Source organism: Anoplophora glabripennis, unplaced genomic scaffold (assembly GCF_000390285.2).
Source record: "Anoplophora glabripennis isolate ALB-LARVAE unplaced genomic scaffold, Agla_2.0 scaffold53, whole genome shotgun sequence".
Taxonomy (NCBI): Eukaryota; Metazoa; Arthropoda; class Insecta; order Coleoptera; family Cerambycidae; genus Anoplophora; species Anoplophora glabripennis.
In genome coordinates this window covers 1,650,357-1,674,970 of record NW_019416376.1, presented here as the reverse complement: position 1 = coordinate 1,674,970, position 24,614 = coordinate 1,650,357, and the positions used below count along the sequence as shown (strand labels likewise).

The window sequence follows — 24,614 nt, the reverse complement described above, 5'->3', positions numbered from 1 at the left end:
TTCTAAGAGCAAAATTTCAATATATCAGTGCAGAATTTTGTAGTACTTAGGTTTATAACATAATTTTTTCAGTACATCGAACGACTTCTTATAATACAAGATCTTAAATTCTTCTAATTTTTCTGGGTGGGCCATCCTGACATGGACCATCAAATTGTACTTCTGCTTAGCGTGTTTGTCGCAATACAAGCAGTTAAAAACATGGGCAACGCCACATTCGTACTTAAGATGCCTGGATAGCGACCCTTTCAAATGGTAGGTTTTGCCACACTTGTTAGGACAAACGAATTTCGATCCTGAAAATGTAAGGATGTAGTTTATTTAGACAAGGGTACTTGAGCAATAAGAGGCAAATTGGCATCGAGCATAAGGAATATCATTTTCGTGTTGAAATTTAAATGAATTCTTGTCTTAACATGATAAAACGAATAAGAACTTAAAAGTTTAACTCAAATGACGTATTAAGCACTTACCTTTATATTTTTACGTTAGAACGTTGTTTGGACTGCATTGGTACTGATCAGTCTGTCAGAAGAATATCAACAGATAAAAAAGGGGACATGATATGGGATAAGACATATTTTATGTCTTCTACTATAAAAATTGGAACTTCAGTTCTCCCTTTTCTTACCAGTATACCCACTTACTTATGTAAGATAAGAACAATTACCCATTCAAACAGTTTTCCATAAAAATGCAATTATCTGGTGTTCTAAGAAACAACTAGAAACATTAACGATGTTGAAGGTATAGGTATTTAATTCAATAACCAGATCTACCTCTTGAATACCAAAACACTGTCCTTAATAAAAGACCACCGCTATTTACCCTGTTCCCATCAGATATTTATTTACCAAATAATTTTTATACATAGGTATAGCAATTATTAGCACTTGTTTGTAACAAATTATACGCCATTATTCCTTGTTGTGCTATTTTATTCAACATTCCCATCCAACTTGTTGCGGTGTCTATTTACCTTGTGTTTCAGTAAATTTGAATTCAACTTAGCTTTATAAGGACAGGAAGGACAACAGAACTGCGGTTCCTTTTGACATTCGTAACGCTTATGTTGTAAAACCGACTTCTTGTTTTTGTACTTTCTTCCACAGATGTCACATTCAAAGGCTGAAATATAATTTATTTAGTAAAAAATGGTAAGTGCAGTTATTCTGAAGAAATATGTTGCAGTGCCTTAGTTTCAGAAACAATTCCAGGAAGAATATTGGTGTTCCAATAATAGTATCAGCGTAACTTTTAGTAAAAAATAATGTATATTCAAAGCATTTAATGATTACTAGTAACAGTACAATAAAAGTAGAAAATCATAACATAAATTTCTAGGATAACAAAGTACAACAGATAAAATTTTTCCACGTTCCAACGTTTAACTTACAACAGCTTCAGCTAAATTAAATGTACTTATGAAATAATAAAAAGACACTTTATTTAACGTAAACAAATATAACATTTACGTGATACAATATCTAGGCATTGTCAGAGGGTTCGGTTTGGTGGACATATTTTATGTGTTTAATAAGATTAGACTTCAATTTGGCCTTATGGGGACAATGAGGGCAAATGAACTGGGGTTCTTTTTGACACTCATAGCGCATGTGTCTCCATACAGACCTCTTGAATTTGTATTTTCGCCCACATTTTTGACACTCGAGTGCTCCTAAAAAAATATAAGAATTGTTATATTAAAAATGCTAGTTAATAGATTGTGTGAATTTATGTGACAATTTATAAACATAATTATTGTAACAAACAATATCCTGCTATTATACTGCAGTATAACAAACGCATCCGGATACTCAATTTTTCGTTTTCTTACCTCCAAAGATATTTAAGACAAATAAAAACTAAATTGTATGTCGTTACGTGCAAGCTTTAATATAGATTTTTGATCATACATTATATTTTGCTTCACAGAACAACCCAAGACTATAAAAACTAAAATCACAACCCGTATAGGTTTCTAATCACATAAGGTGTTGACTTCTAATATGTTTCAAAAGATTGCAATTGAGTTTAGCTCTGTATGAGCAATAAGTACATTGGAACTTGGGATCCCGCTGACATTCGTATTTCAGGTGTCTGCCTAAGTTGTTTTTTGTTTTGTACCACTTTCCGCACTGTTCACACCTAAAACCACCTGGAAGCAAAAGAAATAATTAAAAATGATACATGAGTGCCCAATTTTGATCCACATGGTATGCAGAAAGAAAGCAAAAGAGTTACTTAGCAAAAGTGAAAATGTTCAAATTGTGAAAACAATGAATGTTCCCCTAAGATGCAAAGATAAGAAGTGCAGAACCTGCAGGAAAAGATTGGACCTTAAAATATTACAATAAAATATAATATTTCCAGACGGTATATTCCTTTAGCATTAAATATACAGGGTGCTTTCAAAGTTCATCTCATAACTTTAGGAAATTCTTTCTTGGATCATTTTGGACCAAAAAATCTTAATAATCAGAGTGTAGAGCCTCTTGTCTTCGAAATAGAGGCTGCCGAAGTTTTAAAAAATTATATCAATTTTTTCAGATATATCCGACGACGTCTGACGTAAAAGTTCAAAAATGTCATTGATGTACGATTTTTTTTAAGAGCAATGTTATCGTGAAACAAGATGAGTTTTTTGTAAGATTTTTAAATTTTAATATCGTAATAATAAAATACACACGTGATTAAATACGTTTTTAATTTTTATGCAGCATAATAATTACAAATTGCTTATACATACAAAATGTTACCAATTATCTTCATAGTGATGGACCCTTTTTATGTGTTTCCTGAGGTCGGGCTTAAGCTTGGTTTTGTGAAAGCAGCCGCTTATGGGGCATTTGAATTGAGCCTCTTTGCCACACATGTAAGTTTTATGTTGCCATAGTCCACTCTTCCTGCTGTATCTCTTGAAACATCTGTCGCACTCGTATTTAACTGAAATACAATATATTCAGTACAAAGTTACTTATAACATACACAGAGTATCAGAAAAACATAACATTCAATTATTTGGTTGAAAAGTACAGTGAAAAGAATGGATTATTCTAATTGGTTGCTTTGTAAAGTTTCATATGAGAAAGTTTGTTTTTTCTTAGCAACAGCTTGATGCAAAAATTGTTTGTCATGTCGTTACTTTTAATTTCTGTGAACGACCTACTAACATAATTTTTTATATACAAATTATCTGTTTAATAAACGACAGAAATATGTATACAGTGCGTTCAAGTTTGACACCATAGCCACTCTGGTATTTTATGAAGAAACAAGGAATAATATATATCTTAATTGTTTGGATGTTAACCACATATGGCAGCTGCCATTTTTGTTGATTGCAGAGAAATTACGAATTCTATAGACCCTACTGCTGTAGACATTGCAGCAGCTGTCCCAAACAGATCGATAATGAACCGATTTAGAATTAATCGGTATGCACCATCAACACGATACGGCATTTGTTTACATTTGACAAATGTAATGAAATGTACTCCAGTACATGTTAAATAAATATTGAAAACAAAACTGATTTGAGTGTGGGTGAGATATAACCAATAAAACTTATGTTATATCTTAATTTATGTCATATCTTAACTGTCATTGCTACCAACAGTTATATCTTGCTATTGCCATCAACTATATCATTAGTCAAAAAAGATTTATTTAGAGTAATTAAAGAATAAATTGAAAATATAAATAATAATTAGACGAAATAAATTATAAAATTTTCAAATAATCTGCTTAATTTTCATATTTTCAATATTTGTCTATTTATATGCAAAAAATATATACAAACATGCAACAATCAAATTTGTCACTATACAGGGTGTCTCGCGGTGACGGCCCATTAGAATTATTTCAGAGACTACTTCCACAGCATCCTGTGAATGGACGCTCGTGAAATGCCAAAATCATACTCTGTGGTGCGAATTGAGGATTCTGGATGAACATTAAAATAGGCTAGCACATTTATTACATTATCTTCATTTGAAGTTATTGGCTTTGGTAAAATTCTTTCTGCACAAATTCGACCATACTCTAGTTGATTTGCTAAAATTCTTAACTTTTTTCTGCTCATTGGTGGCAAATTTGGATATGTCTCATTAATAACTGTACATGTTCTGCTTATAGTCCCATTGCAACGTCCGTGAATGAATAATAAATTTAAAATATCAGCATTTGAATATGTATTGTTTTCCATTTCTTATAAACACTAAATTAAACTGTCATTGCAAGAGACTAACAACAAATTGACAGTTTAGTTGTTTGTTTTGAAGTTTTGCTAAAAATTCCACAGCTATCCTCGCAATAAATTACATGATTTTAGTTGATTACACAAAAAATAGTAGATAACTTAAAAACTAGAAGAGATAGGTAAGGAAACCCTGATACCGTTCGAAAGAGAATAAAATTGTCTCAGAATATAGAAAAACATACAGGGTGTTCCATTTAAAAACCCGACTTATGAAGGTTTGAAGTTAACTAAACTCGGCATTAAATTTCTAGCACCCTGTATGCAATTAAGTCACTTTGAAAGTATTGATGGGTAGCTTAGGGGTCTAGCTATCCCCCCTATAAATATTGTTGCTTTATCTTACTATAAAATACACATGGTTTGAAGCTAGTCACTGTTTCTCTCGGATAATTTTAGGAATAGGAAACCTTTATGAAAATCCACCTAAAATAATACGTAGAATCCAAAAAAAACGTAAAATCCACATATGTGGGGTGTTTCATTTAAAATAAACAAGTTGATGGCGATTTCCGGTATAACCGGAAGTGGTACCTGGACGACGTCATTATTTTAGTTGAGAAGGGCATGCCCGAAAACCGGGTATCCCAAATTTTCAAAATTCAAATCGAAGTAGTCTCTGAAATAATTGTAGTGGGCCATTACCCTGAAGCTAAAACATTAACTAATGGTAACTAAACAAATTTTTTAATAATTTTGTAAAAAACCAGCTCTTGTGACAAAGTCCAGTCCCCACATGACGAATTATTGCTTTTGGCTTCTTTAAATTTCGTTTGAAACAAAAATAGTTGCAAGGCGTCTAGTATTTCATTCTCAAAAAAATGTTGAATGCGTTCGAAAATTCAAGAATGGTGCTGCGCAAAATTGAACGCACTGTATAGTATTTGTATAGCTCCGCTATTTTTTTTAGGAATAAATCAAAATCTGCAAGGAGTTAATAATGTATATTTTCAGCTACAAATTTGTGAATTGAACGCAAATGCCTCCTAACAGTGGCTTTCAGTTTTCCTTTGTAAGTGCACCCAGGCACAGGGCAATCAAATTGAGGATTTTTCCCACACTGGTACCTCTGATGCTGCTGCAAGCCACTTCGGGATTTGTATCTCCTATTACAATCTTGACAAACGTGACCTAAAACTATACAATGCGTCAACTCTATTTCTTATTTTGGGAGGCGACAAAAATTTGATGACGTAAAAAATGGGAACAGATTCACTTATCACTTTTCCTGATGTCACTTACTCACGTAGGTAATACTCTCGATGAAAAATATAAACAAAAATTATTAATGTAATCTAGAAACGTACAAAACGTAAAAAATATAAAATAAAGTACCAAAAACTAAAAATGGGAAGGTATAAATGAGAAAGTCACATAGACACAAACATTTTAATGCGACTATCAGAAGAATTACGTCTGTTTTACATGAAGTTGTCAACTAGTTTTTAACTTTGGGCCTATAATGTGTACGGTGGTGTAGTGCTGTTTGACATTTCCCTTAATTCGTGCCTTGTAAGGACAGCCAGGATAAGAGCAAGGAAATTGGGGGTCTTTTCCACAGCTATACCGTTGGTGCTGTATGAGGCCCCTCTTCCATCGATACGTTCTGAAACAGACGTTACAAGTATGGTACCGACGACCTAAAAAATAAGAAATGCAAATGCCTGAGTACATTTCAAACGCATACCTAAATCAGGCTTCATGCAACTGCCGCACATTTAAGGCATAGGCCAATAAAACCTATTGGCCAAGTGATTCAATAGAATATGATTCTTCATTATTAAAAAATCTTTACTTAAGCACATATCTAAACTTAAATATCTTTATAATAATGTCAATTATACTCTGGTCATAGAAATGACCTTAAATCAATTCAGAAACATTCTCATACAGGGTGCAACACAGCAACGTGTCAAATAATGAAACGTTCAGATTCAAAAATATTTCATATAAATATATTCCAGCTAAAAAGGGGTCACCTTTATACATACGCTCAATAGTACACAAAGGCTTCATAATAAAGTAATAATAAAAAAACCTTCACGCTTATGTGCGTTTTATTGTAAAACTTACATAAACATACAATAATAAAAGCAAATTGAATAAAATAAAACATCAATAAAGATCAGTAACTAATACGTGAACAAACAAATAACATTTATATTCTGTCGGAGGAAAAATATGTCTGAATTTGTGCCACATTTAGCTTGTGTCTGTGGATCAAATGACTTTTTAAATTATTTTTGTAGTTACATTTATGGGCGCAGAGACGACAAGTGAATTGCCCCCGTTGTCCACACTGATATTTCAAGTGTCTTCGAAAGGATGTTTCGTATTTATAAGAATTATTACATTCCTTACAAACGTACTTTCCCGTCTGGACAAAAGCCCCTTCCAAAATCTTCACTAAAAATAAAAGTATGTTAGTAAACCGAAAAACTGATTAACATTTCTCAAGTAACTGATTAATATGAAATGAAATTGATTCAAGAAAGCAATACATAAAAAAATCTTGTGTTGTCTTTACATAAAAGTAAACATTTTTAAGTATATTTTTTTTTCAATTAGCACCAGTCCGATTAGGGTTAAACATTAATTTTCCAGGAGAATCGTTGATAACCAAAAATGTGTGATAATGCTTCAAAAGTTTAGAAGATATTTAAAAAATTGGCAACACGTTACCTTCAAGCTGTCATATCTTCGCAACGAGTCAAAATTGATCGAATTGACTGAAAGTTCAATCAAGTTGAATTCAATTTTGTGTTATTACTGAAAAAGATCTTACTGTCAACTTTCAAAGATGTTTTATAACATCAAATAACACCAAAACGTACATTTAGGTGATGCCCAGAAAAATTAGAAGTCTTAAACAGGACACCGTGTACAAATAAACTGTAGGCCATGCTTACACTCGTTTATAGGCAATCACATTTAAACATATAAATAGATAAGATTACAAGACATTAAACACGATCCTTCCATTGCCGATTTTTGGAATAATGCATCACCAATGTGTGAGTATGCAACGCGTCTTTTCTTTTGAAGTCTCTTTGGCAGAACTGACAGCGGAATGTTGGTTTCTTGCCGCATTCGTACAGCAAATGTCTTTTTAATGTCTGATAGTGCAGGTAAGTTCTGCCGCACTTGAAACAAGCGTGACGGAAATCTAAAAAAATATATGTATTAATAAATTGTACAAGTAACTACGAATAAAGCAAAACTTAACAATCACACACCTGAACGAGAACAAATAGAACAGGAACATGACTATTCTACTACATTTGTATTCTATACTAAGTTTTTAAAAGTGGACAAAATATACTCAAAATATTCCTGTAAAATTGATTAAACATTTCGTTTTGCTTTCATGAATGGTATTTTATTAACTTTTTCTTGTGAATCTTACATCATCAATGTGTTGCTTTATGTCTTGCACTAATATGTCTTCTCAAATTAAACATTGTGTATGTTTTATAGCTGCAATTTTCGAAACTGCAATAGAATTTTGGTATCTTCCCACAATACTTCTGAGTGTGATTAAGAAGGGACACTTTTTTGCCGTACCTTTTCCCACATTTTTTACAAGCATGATCTAAAATTAAACACACCAAATGTACTTAAAAACATGACAATAAGTAAATAAAGTGAAAAATAAGAAGGTATATCACAATCCTTTTTAAGATCTAATGTTTTTTTAAAATTTGATATTCCGCCAAAACGATACAGAACAAAGAAACACTTTTTGACAACCGTCCTAGAGAATTTAAAAATAATATAATATCTCATTCTAAATCATAAAATAATGGAATAATACGTAGAAATAGAAAATGTAAAGGATAGTCAAAAAATAAAACAAAACCAAACCAAACATTGATAGTAATTAAAAAATGTAGGTATATGTATATCAACAAATAGAAAATAGAATTTATAAACATCCACTAATTTAATTAAAAAAATAATAATTCCTCTTTACATCGTATTAAGAATGCTTAGCAGCAATATGCCTTTTTAAATTAAACTTAGTATAAGTTTTGTATTCACAGTCTTTAAAACTGCAAACAAATTTTGGCGCCTTTCCACAATATCTCTGGGTGTGATTATATAACGATACTTTTCTATCATAACATTTTCCACAGTTTCTGCACATGTGACCTGAAATTTATAAATTATGTGTTTTTTTACCTGAGATCCCAGGAAATCTCAGTTATTTTCTGTGCTGACTGCTCAATTACGTGATATAACTGAGATTTCAGGTAAATAACACAGCTATTAATTGCAAGCTTCAATCATAAATAAAGAAGGAGACGCCCCCACAGAGCCTAATCCGAGAACAACAAGAGCAGATCAAAGATTCCTAACTAAGGTTAATAAGGTGTAATGGGTTTTAAACACTCACTATTTGATAAAAAAATATAGACGAAGAAAAATTGTTTTCAATATTATATTCACATATTGTTAAAGTACACATTACAATATTTTAGAAACATTTCACAAATGACACTAAAGTTTTGTTTTATGCCGTGTGGCGATATGCCTCTTTAAATTGAAGACTATATGGGTCTTGTACTGACAATCTTCGATGTAACACACGTAATTGGGCTGCTTCCCGCAATATCTATAAATGTGGTTGCTCAGTGACAATTTCTTGCTATACGCTTTACCACATTTCTGACAGATGTAGTCTAGAAAAAAAAATTGTAAAAATACATAGGGTGTTTCTGAAATAAGTGCCTTCCTTGAAAAGGGTGATAGGAGGCACGAAAATTAACAACTTTTATCAAGCTTCTGTTTTCGAGAAAATTAATTAAGGAAATCAACCATAAGTGTAAGCCTACCCTGTGCATCTTGTGCACGTGCACTTTGTGTTGCAGGTCATTAAATAACATGTTTCGCCTCGTGTGAAATTTCGACATCAAGTAGCACAGGGACCGGATTTTACAATTAAGGTGCTATTTCTCTATCATCTTTCCAAGAAACGCACTTATTTCAGAAACATCCTGTATACACAACATAGAATTAGAAACACGATTTAGTACGTTCCAAAATAATGCAAACTTACGACATAGAATATCAAAATTGCGAATATAGTTTCCTACAGCGTCACAAATCTACCTACACAGTGAAAGTGAGTAAATACTAAATTCTTTGTATAAATTTATTTTTTCAAGATATTATTTCATACCAACAATTATTATGTATTTCCACTTAGAACTAGGATACATACTGCTACATCATTTGTTTCAAGGAATTCAATCTAAGTACCAGTAAAATAATTTCTTCTCAAGAACTTGATCAGAATTGAGAAAATGATAACTTATTATAAATAATATGTTTATGTATGCACATCGATTATAAAGTGTATATAAATCTTAACATAAAGCAATTAATATTAGAATTTACAGTACATTCAGTATTATTAAAAATTTTATTGCCAACCACTTCAGAGATATCACACCAATGATCAAATTTACATCTCTCGGGTATTGACTTTCTTAAAGAATTATAAACGTACCTAGATAAACATTAATTAAGTTCAATGACACTTCACCAATATATTGCACGAGATTGTGAACTAGAGGTTACCTACAGTTTCTGAAAGAAATAAATGTAAATACTTTTAAATTCTCCTTAAATTACAAGCAAAATATTCAACTCTAGGACCTCACATCACCCAAACCAAGTTTTAACAAATTTATTTTAAAACATTTTTCTAAATACGAGCTGCTATCATCAGCTGCACCAAAATAGACAGTTTTGTGATAGGGATTATATGAACAATTACAACATATATCACAAAAATATTAAATTTTTAAACACCTGATTCAACAAAATTTGTAACTATATTTCTAAACATCCTACAATACATTTATTATGCTTTAAATAAGACTATTTTTCGCTATACGCACTGATTGATATAACAGGACGTCGAATAAGTTTTCGCTATTTTCCAACAGATGGCGCTACCAGAACTGCAAGCGTGTAGTTGAAGCGAGCTTGAAATTCCATAATCATTTGAAGTTGATCACACAACAGAATCGAAACGTTTAAAAGCATTAAAAATTATTCAAAAAGCATTAATTTTCACGTAAAAACAGCGAAAACTTATTAAGCATCCCATTCTGTTAGAAAATTAGTGCCCTTACTGATTAAACATTGCTATACTTCACAAGACCTACAATTAACTACTGATGTTTTACAGTCGTGTGCCTCTTCAAATTTGACAGACTGTTCCCCTTATAAGGACAGTCTTTGTATGAGCACACGAACTTTTTATCTTTTCCACAATCTGTAAGGATATGTTGACGGAGGGACATCAGTTTTCTGTACACTCTCCCGCAGCTTATGCAGACATAATCTAAAAATTTAAGAGCTTAGTATAAACGCTATACTATATAGAATGCTGTACATAAATTACAAATAAATAAAGGTGGATTTCAAGACATTTTATATTAGCATCAATTTTGATACAATCGCGACCTAGTTGTTTTTTACTTACCTTTCCAATCTTATATAAAAAGAATCCGAAAAATTATTTTAAATTCATTTGCACCGTATTTTTCCAAATAGTAAAAATCACAAAGTATAAATTTGTGTTCAAGTTTATTAAAGCTAAACCTCGTTTCACATTGGATGGAATAAAGAAACTATACTGCATTATAATTTTATTTATTTTTGTTGCGTGACCTTATCTTTAATTGTGTTGAAGGTGTATGGACAATAGAAACGTGTCTTTTGACGTTATAAGAAGTATGTGACTTATACCCGCAATTTTCATAGACACAAGCAAAAGTTTTCTCTTTTCCACAGTAATTACGGATATGAGAATAGAGCGACGTTTTCTTCTCGTACTGTTTTCCACAGTTGGAACAGGTATGTACTCGTCCTAAAAAAAATTGTTTAGGCATCAAAATTACATTTAATTGGATACATAAGAGTGTTTCATAACATCACTTGTGTATGTAACTAATGTGTAGGTTCATATGAAAATTATATGACATTTTATTAACAATCACAATTATTTCAAAAAGCAATTGATAAAAAATCACAAGTTTGTATATCAGGGATGGGAAAAAAATGACACAAATTAACAAGTTATCATAAAGTGTGTATTTTTACAAAACATAAGAATATAATAAAGACTTAATATGTTTTATCCGAATGACGTAGCATGTGACGTTTTAAATTGTATGAAATGTAGGTTTTATAGGGACAATGCTTGCAATAAAATGATGGTTGTTTACCACAATAAATCCTACTGTGATGACTTAGACATTGCCTATTTGTGTAGCTCTTGCCACAAGTCTTGCAAGAATATTGTAATTGGGCTAAAAATAAAAAAACAAATTTAAAGCAGTTGAAAAATTTTAAGCTGATTTTAACCTTAAAGTATTATTTAAATTCATTCTGAAAATGGCCTTGAAACGTAAACATTATATTTTAGAAATATAATTAAGTTCTACTAATTGTTTAACTGAACAGTTGAATTACAGATCAAAATGTACGTTTTATTCTTTCGAGATGAAAAATTCAGTTACGGATTCTTATAAGTTCCTTAATAAATATATAAAAATTTCATGTATTTTAGAGTTAAAAAATCAAAATAACATAATATTCTTATGAACCTAGAGAATGTACAATTTCTTCAAATATTGATGTCGAAATTTTCTACGACAAATGCACTATGGGAAAAGTCATGGGGACATCAAAACCAAATACTGGTTAGATCAACAACAACAAACAATATTTAGTTCATCAAATATTCTTTTATTGACGTTTGCAATATAATTAAGTAATAAATAATGTATGGTATCACTCGAAATCCTTTTTGGTGTGAATTAAAAGGTGCCTTTTCAAATTAGTTTTTAAATTCGTTTTGTAAGAGCATAACTGGACACTGCACGCGAACCTTTTTTCTTTGCCACAGTAGTTAGTTTTATGATGAGACAGTGACTGCTTTTTGGAGTATACTTTTCCACAAGAACATTCAAACTTTGGCCCTAAAAACAGAAAAGATTATAGAGAGGCAACGTCACTCGAATTTATTATGCATGAAATTGCATTTAAGTAACGCTATTTCTTTTGGTCTAAAGGACAGTTAAATATGTGTATAAAAAATGCATATACATGAAATTGGATTTGATGAGGCAAAATATAAAGAAGACTCTTTATTTTCTTAACTAATCCGAAATATTAACTGTTAAGGCAAAATTACAACAAATCATCTCTCAGTACCTAGTAAAAGTTTAAGAACTTCATAATTATTATGTGGATTATAGGATATTTAAATTTGTGAATTGTCAGAAATGGCCCAAGACATGTAATTTTATAGCACAAGCAACACATAGATGTACCCACTCAAAATTTAAAAAATCACAGAAATATAAGAAAATTATCTTACAATAAGAACTGTATATATATTTCACACAGTTTAAATATACCATATGACATATCAATCAATCGTAAACAAATGCCGTACGGTGTGGATGGCGCATATCGAAAGCAAGTCTTCACCTGCAAAATATTCGCCGTCGCTTGGACTTTTCAACAAGTGAATTTCTTCTTAAATCAACCTAATTCATCTTCCAATGCACATAAACGATATGAATGAAGCAGTATATTTTTCATGTTGTAATTTTGTAATTCTAAGGTAACGTACGGGCAAGTAAAAACATACCAACATGTTTCAAACTGTTTATTTCTGACATTGGTTTTATAAGCTAGTTTCTTTTCAGCTGCAGCCTAATTACCTCTTCACACGATTCTTCACAATGGTGAGATTCGTGAAAAACAATTAGTTAGAAACATGGTGCCTTGATATGAAACATGGTTCACACAAATGAGGTCTCTTTGTACAATTGGCGCAGTAGGTACTGACTTGTTTTGTCTTTCGAGCTGCTTCCATACATCCAAACTGCTTCGTGATTCTTAGGTAACATCCCACACAACGTCTTCGTTTGTACTCACTGCCGCTGTATCGCCCTAATATATGAAATTGTAGATCTAAAAATAAAATGGATGTCACTGAATGTAGGAGTTGTGATATGCATGCGATGTTTCGGAAACGATGCACTGAAACATCCTAAATCGAACAAATAATTCAAAATTCATTATTTACAAACTGTTTCTTGAAGCAGATATACGGCAAGCATATATTGCTAATAACGTGTATACTCCACACTTTGTACTCTAAATTGATTTTAACGTCGGTCATACCAAATGACAGTAATTAGCTTTGGCTATAACTTTACTACAAATAAGATAATTGTTTTTTATTTTTATAATATACGATTTAACAAAGAAAAACGTAAATATTCTATGTTCAGAGATGTTTGATCTTGGGTTAGCTTGACCCCTAGGGCCCTCTGAAGGTCAAATCAGCTTTCCGACTGAAATATTTACATTTTATGGCAAAGGTTGATTAATTTTTGTGGCAAATTCCGTACAAACTGCCGTGGTCATTATTCACGGTCTAATTGTAACTATGACCTTGCGCCCTAGGGTCATTTGGGTTGATTTGACCTTCACAGGGCCCCTAGAGGTCAATCTGACCCAAGATCGAATATACATCTCTGAACTTTCCATTTCTGGATAAAACAAGAGGTTTCCATTTGAAATTCCATCCAAATGACCCCTAAGTCTGACTTCAGGTCAAAACCAAGGCCCCTTTTCAATTGGAGGTCATCCTACAAAGTTATTCGAGGTGACAGATTTAAAACGGATGTGTTTATTTCTTTAACATCTAATAATTTGTTAATTTTATATAAATAGATAATAAAATTATTTAAAAAAACGGAATAATAAATAGTAACATTTATTCTATAAAAATTATTGGTTTAATATGCCTTCACATAAATGTACATAACAACAATGTAATACATTTTTAGTTACCTATATTGTAACGAAAACAAGTTAGTCAAATTAATAAAGTGAATATGTAAAAAGTTCTAACAAAAAAAAATAAAATGTGAAACGTAAATTCATTTCCATTTACAGTAATAGAATACGAAATTAAATATGTTTCCAAAGTAAATTTATAAATTCATGTTCAGCCTCGAAAAAATGCAAGGTGATAGTAACAGTTACAAAAATTTTGCAATAATGATAAGAACATATTTTCATTGAACAATTATTAAATCAATCCAGAATTTTTAAAACAAAACTTTGACTATTCTGTCATGAAAAAAATAATCAATAATAATAAACACTAAATTTCAAAAATATGGGAATAACATGCGTTTAACCCTTCAAATTTGGGGATCTTCGTTTAAAATGGAAGGAGATGACGTAAAGTTGCCAAATAATGAAATATACCCCGTTCTTCATGAATTATGGTCCCCTTCAATTATCTTGAAAACAAAACTGACTACAAGAAGTTTTAATTTCGTCGACAGCCAGACATTTATTATCCATATCTTCATCATCATAACCTTCGCATTCATCCAGATCCACAATATTCTTGTTGTTGTACTCCGAAACGTACCTCTGTAAGGCCGATTTAGATATTTTAAACATTGCCCCTGCTCTCCTCAAAGAATATCCAGATTTTACTGCATTTACAGCTTTGAGAATTTGCATATGATCTGGTCTGGCTCTTCTACGCTTACTTGATTTCCCTAAAATAAAAAGTGTTAGCTGCGATCCATTAAAAACTTACACGATATACTTTCAGTAGCTGTATGGGCACTCTTATATTAGATTAGAATCCAGGAAACAAAAACCTCAGTAGTCATTAAAAATGTCCAGATAATGCCCTCACCATAACAGGTAATGATATTTTGTGGTATGATTATTAACAAAAATAGACTGTTACAAGAATGTTTTTAGTAAAACTATTGATTGGAAAAGGTAACCCCAAACGTTTAAAAAGAAGAACCTGAGAATCAACAATGATGATTATTAATACATTCTTTCATTTTTTATATACAGAGCAACACATGACGAAGTCCATAAATTTTAAAGGAATATGCCTCTGATAAAATTAAATTAATAAGCTTGCAATTGTATACGTCTTCTACACCTATTACATATTTTTTTGGCTATTTCTATATAGTTTATTGCATAATAATTACAATTTATTTTTTTTTCAGTAGAAAGAAACTAATTTATTTTAAATTAAAAGATCTATATCATATTAAACCAATGACAGTCGTATATAGAATAAAACAATTTATAAACCAATATAGGTTTTATTTAATGAATATGATGATATAGTGGGTACATACGTTTATACCACGAACACTTTTGCCCAAAACTCTGTACATTTCTTACAACGCAGCGGTATCACGTCTTTAATGGCTGCAACTTTATCAGAATCCGTTTGTATGCCGTCTGGGCTAATAATATGTCCAAGATATTTGACGGACACTCGGAAAAACGAGCACTTGTCACATAGAGCACTTAAACAGCACTGCCTAAGTCTTTCGAATACTGTCATTAAATTTTCATTGTGTTTATCAAATGATTCGGACAACACCAAAATATCATTTAGGTAAGCGAAAATCAACCGATTCTTAAGGTAGCACGGAACCGATCCATCATTAGCATGAAGGTTGCAGCGGCATTTCGTAACCCAAAAGGCATCTTTGTGAACAGAAACGTACCAAAGCATGTGGTGAAGCAAGTTTTATCACGGTCTTCTAAAGTTACCGGAACTTGCCAATATCCAGACTGAAGATCTATAGTAGTCATAAACGGTGTTGGCTTCGCTAACTGAAGCAATTCATCTAACCTAGGCATTAGATGTGACACTGTTTAAACGTCGATAATCGACACATAATCGATAGAAGTTGTCTTTCTTAGGGACCAGTACAATTGGACTCGCCCAAGGTGATTCGCACTCTTCAATAATACCTAATGTTATCAATCTATCCAATTCTTGTCGGAGAAATCCGTTTTTGTGAAAACTAAGAGGATATGGGTATGAATCGGAGTCCGTGGTGCGAATGTGATGCTCAATCAATGACGTCGGACCTCCCCTTGCTCGAAGGTATCACCATTCTCAGTTGATCAACCAATTGTCACTGTACTTGTGTGAAGATATTTGAGTACAAATTTGTATATACCCACCGTACTGTAAATAAAACCTATATTGGTTTACAAATTCTTTTATTTTTTCTAAAATATTTGAGGGCCTATATCTCAGAAACGGTCCAAACATGTTTAAATGCATATAAAAAATAAATTGACGTGTTGTGGTCCTATTTTCCATTCAAAAACATGTCTAATAAGAAATAAAGGTTTTATTCACAAAATATTTCTGATTAATTTGAAAATAACTTAGAAGCAACAAAATTGCAGGTACTATCACGGTAAAGGCGTTACATAATCCTTAGCATTCAACCTCTTTATATTCTTCATGTCAAAATCTGGATGAGAGGTCTTGCAGTGCAGTTTCATAACGTCGTTTCTAGTAAATTTCTTCTTGCACACTGGACAGCAGAATTGTGGGGGCTTCCCACATTGGTTATGAAAATGTCTACTCATTGCAGGGAAAGATGTATATGGTTTTCCACATTTAGTGCAAGAGAACTTAGGATCTAAAAAGGAACCAATTAGTTGACGTAACAAAACCAATGGGAATATAACAAGAACCCAGTTATATGAATTATTTCAAAATGACATTTTGTGTCGGAATAGTCGAATCAAATCGAGCAAAGCGCATAGTCATGTCAAGAAAATCACTTATGAATGTCTAAAAAGTCAATTTTAGTGACTAATTTGAAGTAAAAAATATTTTTGCTTTTGTTGCAATAAACAAAAGTTAACAAAAAAAATTTAACCACCATTTAAAGCAGTTATTTTATTAGGCTTAAACACTTTTTACTTAATCTTAAAAGATATTTCTCTCAGTGTAGCAATCAAATAAAGTATCAGTTGTTTTATAGACAAGAAAGGCATAGATAAAAATGTTTATGTCAGCCCTCAGCCCGTTTCTTGTCGTTTATCCTGATTCTTGTATTATTTATTAATACTACCATGAATAATCCAGACATAAAATATTTAAATCATTTTGTCTTTAGGATATTTTTCATGAGAATGGTGTAGCTTTTAGAATTCATATCAGCAATAAAACACAATTTTATTGTCAAAATTCAAACATTTGGTTTAAAATCATAATTTTGTAACATAGTCGATACTATTTAACCTCTTTATCTTCTTTAAATCAAAACTTGGATGTAGCGCCTTACAATGTATCTTCATGCCGTCGGTTCTGGTAAATTTTTTCTTACACACTGGACAACAAAACTGTGGCGGTTTTCCACATTGGTAACGGAAATGTCGGCTAAGGGCTTGCGACGATTTGTAAATTTTCCCACATTTAGAGCACATGTAAGGATACAACGAAGTCCCTAGAAAGTAAGTAATTACACATAAGGCTTACCAAAATACCTGAAACTGATGCCAAACACTCAAAAATATTCAATTAGCAATTCCTAACACGTAGTATTGCGAAAAATCTGTGGTAAACAAATGTAATAATTATAAGAAAAAGTTATTAATATTGAGAACCAGAAGATACGTTTTTATTTACCCTGTATATAGAAAAATTAAAAATGTTAGTGTCAATAAGACATTACATTAATAAATAATTAGTAATATATAATGATTCTACACACAGCATCAAAAATTGTAAATATGAGTTAAGTCATATACATTATAAGTACATTTTAAGCTGTATTAAATATATGCAGACATTATCTTCATAAATTTGTGAACAGCAAACTCGATGCAATATTTTCTTCACCATCCGCCATATAAAATGCATTCCGTACTAAGGCAATTTTAGATAGCAACTCTTATAGTTGCAACTGAGAGCATGTCTTTTCAAATGGTAACTTCTCTTGAACAGTTTGCCACATTTCTTGCAGTTATGTTGACATTCCTTTGGTAGGTGTTGTTCTCTGTAATGACTCTTAAACTGTTTCCAGTTTTTGTATAGCTTTTCACAATGGTTGCACTTAAGTTTAGATAGTTTTCCAGAACCCACCAGTGAGTACTCTGATGCAAAATCTGAAAACAAACGTAATTAAACTGATGAAAGAATAACATACGAGGAGATATATTAAAGTAATGTGTGCCAATACTGCTCTATTTTGCTTTCCAGAAATCACAGTGGAAAAAAAAATTAGATACAAAGAATGGACCCTGCGGCAAAAATTGGTGAAGTGGAAAATATTGAACTAAAAAAAATGCTAAATGCTTTAAATATTAATGACAGGATTAAACAATACGTTTTAATTTTAACTTTAAACTGAATTTAATGTTAGTGTTGAGCGTTCACATCTATATTATGAATCTTTTTCATGTGAATCACAAGCTTCTCTCTTCTATTGTAGACCGAATTGCAGCTCCCGCATCTGTTGAAAGGAGACTTTTTACAAAATTTTGCGTGATTTTCCATTATATACTTCCTTTTGAACTTCTTCTGGCAGTACGAGCATTCGAATTTGGTTTTTTTCACGTGCAACTCCATGTAATGGCGTTGACAGTGATCCTTTCTAGTGAAAGACTTGGAACAGACGGGACATATGTTTTTAAATTGTGACCATCCTAAAATAAAGCATCTAAGTAACGCGACAAAAGAAAATTCGTGCATGCACCATTCCAAAACTTCGTTTGGATATAAAAAAGTCGATTTTTATTTGATCAAAAACACGCTCTGATCTAAAAATTTAATTCCTTACGTCTTTTTAAGGTTGTCTGATACTGAAAGCATATTTAACACAAATTGGCATTAAAACTTATAAAAAATAAATTGAAACACTCTTTATTTTTGGCAAAAATAAACATGGAACATTTAAGAATATTTTGGTTTCAAACAATGTTAAATAAATTCACTGGATTCTACGTATAACATGTATGAGATAAACTACACATTTTTTCGACATCAAAACAGGCCCTAAACTGGGTGTTCTCTAAATGAGGTATGTTTTGTAAATATACTCGGCTCATTCAGAAATTTCAACATAATTTTCCCAGTCTAAGATGTTATGAATCAGCATGTGCCTCTTCATACTGCTCTTCCGCCTCATTTTCCTACCGCAGTTTTGAAAGCAGCAAGTCAGTTCAGGCCTACCACAATCATATTTACAGTGGTAAATAAAAGAAGCTTTTTTATTGTAACTCTTGTGGCAGTTTTGGCAATAGAAACCTAGAAAAAGTAAGTGTTAGTTATTAGACATACACAAATAGACCAAGGCGGATCTGTTTTGAGGTGGATGTGAGAGGGGGCAAGCAATTTTTTTCTGGATTACCTTTAGTACAACTCACATAATAAAAGTGTAGATCCCTAGATCTGGGCGAGGTCCGGAACATTTTCAAAATTGCAAAAATGTTGGGATATTTCGACAGATCCGTCCTGGTCTAAAGAATCTTCTAACCATTATAACAGTGTTTTGTTCATGCATACCAGCAACGAAAATTTCCTTCATAACTTGAATTTCGGTGAAAACGTCATTTTAATGATTCATAAAGGAATTATTAATTTGTCTATAATTTATTTTTTATATTATAGGTTGTATAGTTATTGTGAGTCAAAGAGTATCAAATAATTTGGATATTGTCTAGCAACAATAAATTATTTTATTTTCCAATATAGAGATTAACATACAGCTAAACTAATAATGCTGGGTGTTAAAAAAATAGTGTAAAATATTTCAGGAGGTAATAAAATGAACCAAAATAAGCAGAAAAGTGTTAATAAACATGGGTCCGCAAAGTAACGGTTGCGGAGATATGGACCACTATTCGTTTTTCAAACATTTTATTTTATTAGGAATAAACCGACAAAGGAAGCTTTTAACAAACAAAAAACAAAGTTACAGAAGATGTTCAAAGTGCCCTCCGTCCATTTCCAAGCAGGCACGACATCTTCGTCTCAAAGATATTCGAACTCTTTCGAAAACACCCTCCTTGGTTTGGATTTCTTGACACTTTTGATTAATCCGTAGCTGCAGCTCTTCCAGGCTATTTACAGGAGTACCATACACTAATGTCTTCAAATATCCCCAAACAAATAAATCTAGAGGGTTCAGATCAGGCGATCTTGGAGGCCATAAAACAGGTCCGACCCTTCCTACCCATCTATGTGGAAAAATTTGGTGTAAATGCTCTCTAACGGCCATGGAAAAATGAGCTGGAGCACCATCATGCTGGAACCACATTTGTTGCCTCTGATTCAAAGGAATGTCTTCCAAAAACTCATAGTGTGTTCTGCAGAAAGTTGAGGTAAGCAGCGCCTGTTAATCGGTTTGGTAAAACAACAGGACCTAGAAACCTGTCACCTACAATACCCATCCAAATGTTTAATGAGAAACGTGCCCGATGTCCAGATTCTATTAGAGCATGAGGATTTTCGTCGGCCCAAATATGCTTATTGTGAAAATTAAACACTCCATTTCTTGTGAATCCGGCCTCATCAGTAAAAAGAATGTTTGCAAGAAAACGAGGGTCTTCAGCATCATGACGTAGAAACCAGCGGCAAAAAACCAAACGTGCTTGATGATCATTTATTGGATTTAGGGCATGTACTCGTTGCAGATAGTATAGTATGGATAAAGCAGTTGCTCGTGAAGGATTCTCCAAACAAGAGGACCACTAATTCCTACTTCGGCTGATATTCTCCGCACACTCGTACCTGGATTCTGCTCTACCGGTGCTAGAATTTCTTCTTCTGCTCTAGGAGTGGATACCGACCTTGGTCTTCCGGATAAATGGCACTGTTTGCTCAAGGAACCGGTATCACGCAATCTTTGGTGAATTCTTCCAAACATGCGTTGTGAAGGAATCTGGCGATTTGGATAAGCGTCAACATAAAGACGTCGCGCTTCGGTGGCGTCCCCATTAGCACGACCATACATGAAATGCATGTCTGTTAATTCTGCGTTAGAGTAACCAGCCATAGCGAAAGAAAACTTGTGCACTGAGAACAACTGTCAAATACGTACTGTTTATTTCACTAAACATCAACCAACTATTATAAGAAAATACACAACGTTTTTGCAAAATAAAAAAAGGGGCTAAAAAACATAAAACATTCTATATCTCCGCAACCGTTACTTTGCGGACCCATGTTTATTGAGACTCTTCTGCTTATTTTGGTTCATACTATTACCTCCTTAAATATTTTACACTCTCTTTTTAACACCCTGTATACATATATTTAATTTGCAGCGAAGTGTTTTCGTCAAAATAAATAAAAAACACATAACAATAACCCGCAAGAAAAAAATCTACTGTTCTAAAGAAAATGCTTAACTCTTATTGACAAAATATACTTTAAATGTCATGTTTTTAATTTGATGAAGGAATTTTCATGACAAATTTCTCCCAATTTCCAAGTGACTTGCTATGCGTTTTCATATGTTGCTTCATATTGCTCTTCCTCTTTGCTTTTTTGCCACAATTGCCGAAACAACAGACCAAAAGAGGCCTCTCACAATCGTATTTGCGATGGTAGATGTATGACGACTCCTTTCTATAAACTCTGTTGCATTTGGGACAGCAAAGCCCTGGAACTAAATATATAATTTATACAATTATTGTTACTGCTATTAAATAGCAATTATGGGTAGGTATTACTGTTTCTAGCCTTAATATTAAAAGAAAGTTCTGATTCTTAAATTTCACTTTTATTTTCTGCGTGAGAAAGGGAAATAAAACAAAATTCAAAATAACTTATAATAACTTCACGTTGCAATATTATGCATATTGTATTTGTGGCCCTTCAATGAGATTTTCTGAGTAAACTTCCTGTCGCAAACGTCGCACTGAAATTGAGGATCCTTGTTACACCGCGACCTAACGTGTGCGTAAACAGACGTACTGCGCTTATATTTTTTATGACATTTCCTGCAGCAATACCAAATCTGGCCATCTCGCTGCATTTCGTAAAAACAGGCTAAAACATGAAATGTACTCTTAGTAGGAATTTCCTCGAATAAATTATAAGCACCTTCAAAATTAAAATTTGTGTGAGAGAAGTAATAAAAAAAGTACAACAAATAAATAATTTATTGGCAATTTTTATACAAAAAGATATTGCAGAAGTACTAGTCCTAAATTAAGTCTATTAGACTGTGAAAAGGATGAGTTACACTATGGAAGTAAATATCTCAAAGAAATAGCAAAAATAAACAAAACTTCTGTAAAAATTTTGAACAAGAGCTGCCTCAGTCTGAGAAAAACAAAGAGAATACCCAAAATTGACTTTTTTCTCACGTACTACATTGGAATATTATGAATATTGTATTTGTGATTCTTCAAAGAGACTTTCTGAGTAAACTTCCTGTCGCAAATGTCACATTGAAACTGAGGATCCTTATTACATTGTAACTTGACATGCGCATAAACGGACGTATTCCGTTTATATTTTTTATGACATTGCTTGCAGCAATACCAAGTTTGACTATCTTGCTCCATTTTGTAATAGCAAGCTAAAACATGAAACATACTTTTAATAAGAATTTCCTACATAATTTGGTAGAAAATAATGTTTGTGAAAAGTTGGTGACTGAATTTAATTATAATATGTTAATGATGAGTTTTGCCAAACTTTAATGGCGTATTCTACCGATGAAAATAATCAGGTTTTCTCCCTATACAAATTTTTGATAGGACGTTTCCCTACGGAGATACAGGGTGTTAAAAGTTTCAAATATTTATATTATTTTTCCTTTAACTTCACTCGCATAAAAGACCGAGTGATAAAATTTGGGGGATGACATTTTTTAGTAGGGACTATTTTTTCATGGATAAATTATTCCAAAATATACTCCAGTGGCATAGTTATTGGGGGAGTAAGGGATAATCAGGAAAGAAAGCGAAAATTCAGAAATACGTTTATTTATTCATTACTTTTAGTATTCTGTTTGCACGTTTTTACGTGGTAATTTTTAGACAAGAATTGACATTTTATAATGCAACGAGACAAAATAATAATACGATATTTTTCGTACAATATTTGTTTTTAAAATACTGTCATCACGTATATTATTTAAAAAAAATGTCGTATAAATATACAGAAACAATTATATTTCGTACAATACACTTAGTTAACCTTAATTTATTTACAAGTCCGTAATAGCTATTTGTGTAATCAGAACGCAAAATAATTCTTTGACAAACAAAACTTTCTCAACCAACTTAACGCAAGAAGGGTCGAATTTAATCAAAACTGAGAAAGCTTGAAACTGAGGACAAAGTTCATCTTGCACAGCTAGCACATTTTACACCAGAAAACAAACATGTACGAAATCCGGAAGACAAAAAACCAATTTGGAGTATCCAGATAAGTTCGTCAAAGCATTTTGCGTATGTGCTACATTCAAAATTTTTCAGTACAAGCTCAGTAAACTAAAACATAAATTATTAAATGACATTTCAACAAAGAAGACACGTTTTGAGAAATGACTCAGTCACTAATTAATACTTTTCAATAATTTATTTTGTGTTATAAAAGTTGTTCAATGATCAAGGCTACACTTGCTGAAGAAAAACTGATAACATTAAACTGACGTGAATAGCTCTCAAGATCTTTTGAAGGTTATGCAGAACAATACCTAGATAAGAAAAATAAAGTTGTTATCATCTGAAACAGATCGACATTCTGTTAAAACAATACAAATGATCGAAGATTATCCTTTACAAACGATTGTTTAAAACATGAGAAAAACTGTAATTTCAGTTTTCATTGTGACAAGAGTATATCCATCACTATTTTGCCAGTCTAGTTCAGGACTATTTGAGTTCTCAAAACATTCGTAGTGACGAGCGTGTACCGAAAAAAATAATTATTAATGTTAGGAGAAGTCTATAGGAACAGGGTTCATCTCGTCGATGGTGAACGACTTGTGCTGCTTGAAATAATGGTGTTTTAAGCTGCTCTTCTGAGTGTAAGCTTTCGGGCAATACTTGCAAACAAACTGGGGAGTTTTGCCACACTCGTATCTCAAATGTCTTCTCAAATTGTTCACGTGCTTGTAACTCTTTATACACTTTGGACACTGATACATGAACTGACCTAAAAATTAAATATTTAATATAGGAAGAGGTGTTTGAAAAGTTTAATTCGTATTTGGTCTTAAAAATTTATGTACTGGGATATTCCTGAGACATTCTACCACTTATCTAATTTGTACTTAAAGTAAAGAACAAAGTTTTAGAAAATGTGGTTTCAAAGCAGTATCTGAAAACCTAGGCTGCTTTCCGTAACACAATAAGGTTTGATAGACCCATCTTTAATGGTAAATCATGCAAAAAGAGTCCACTATAAGCTCAATGTATTAGAAAAACATTATTGGTAGTCCCTGGGGAATCAAGTGTTTGTCTAACATTTCTGGCAATTTTTGGCCACATC

The 24,614-nt window shown here is 32.3% G+C and overlaps 2 protein-coding genes across 2 annotated transcripts in view; both read right to left on the bottom strand.

Moving 5' to 3' along the window:
- Nucleotides 1-24,614, bottom strand: part of LOC108905534 — a 296,022-nt gene that overhangs the window by 25,953 nt on the left and 245,455 nt on the right. The gene's annotated exons all lie outside the window — the stretch shown is intronic.
- On the bottom strand, nt 1,886-2,859 carry LOC111691460 (longitudinals lacking protein, isoforms A/B/D/L-like). Its single transcript, XM_023454320.1, has 2 exons — nt 2,760-2,859; nt 1,886-2,158 (listed from the first exon to the last, which is right to left on the bottom strand). The coding sequence occupies exons 1-2, from the start codon at nt 2,770-2,772 to the stop codon at nt 1,986-1,988; spliced, it is 186 nt and encodes a 61-aa protein (XP_023310088.1). The 5' UTR covers nt 2,773-2,859; the 3' UTR covers nt 1,886-1,985.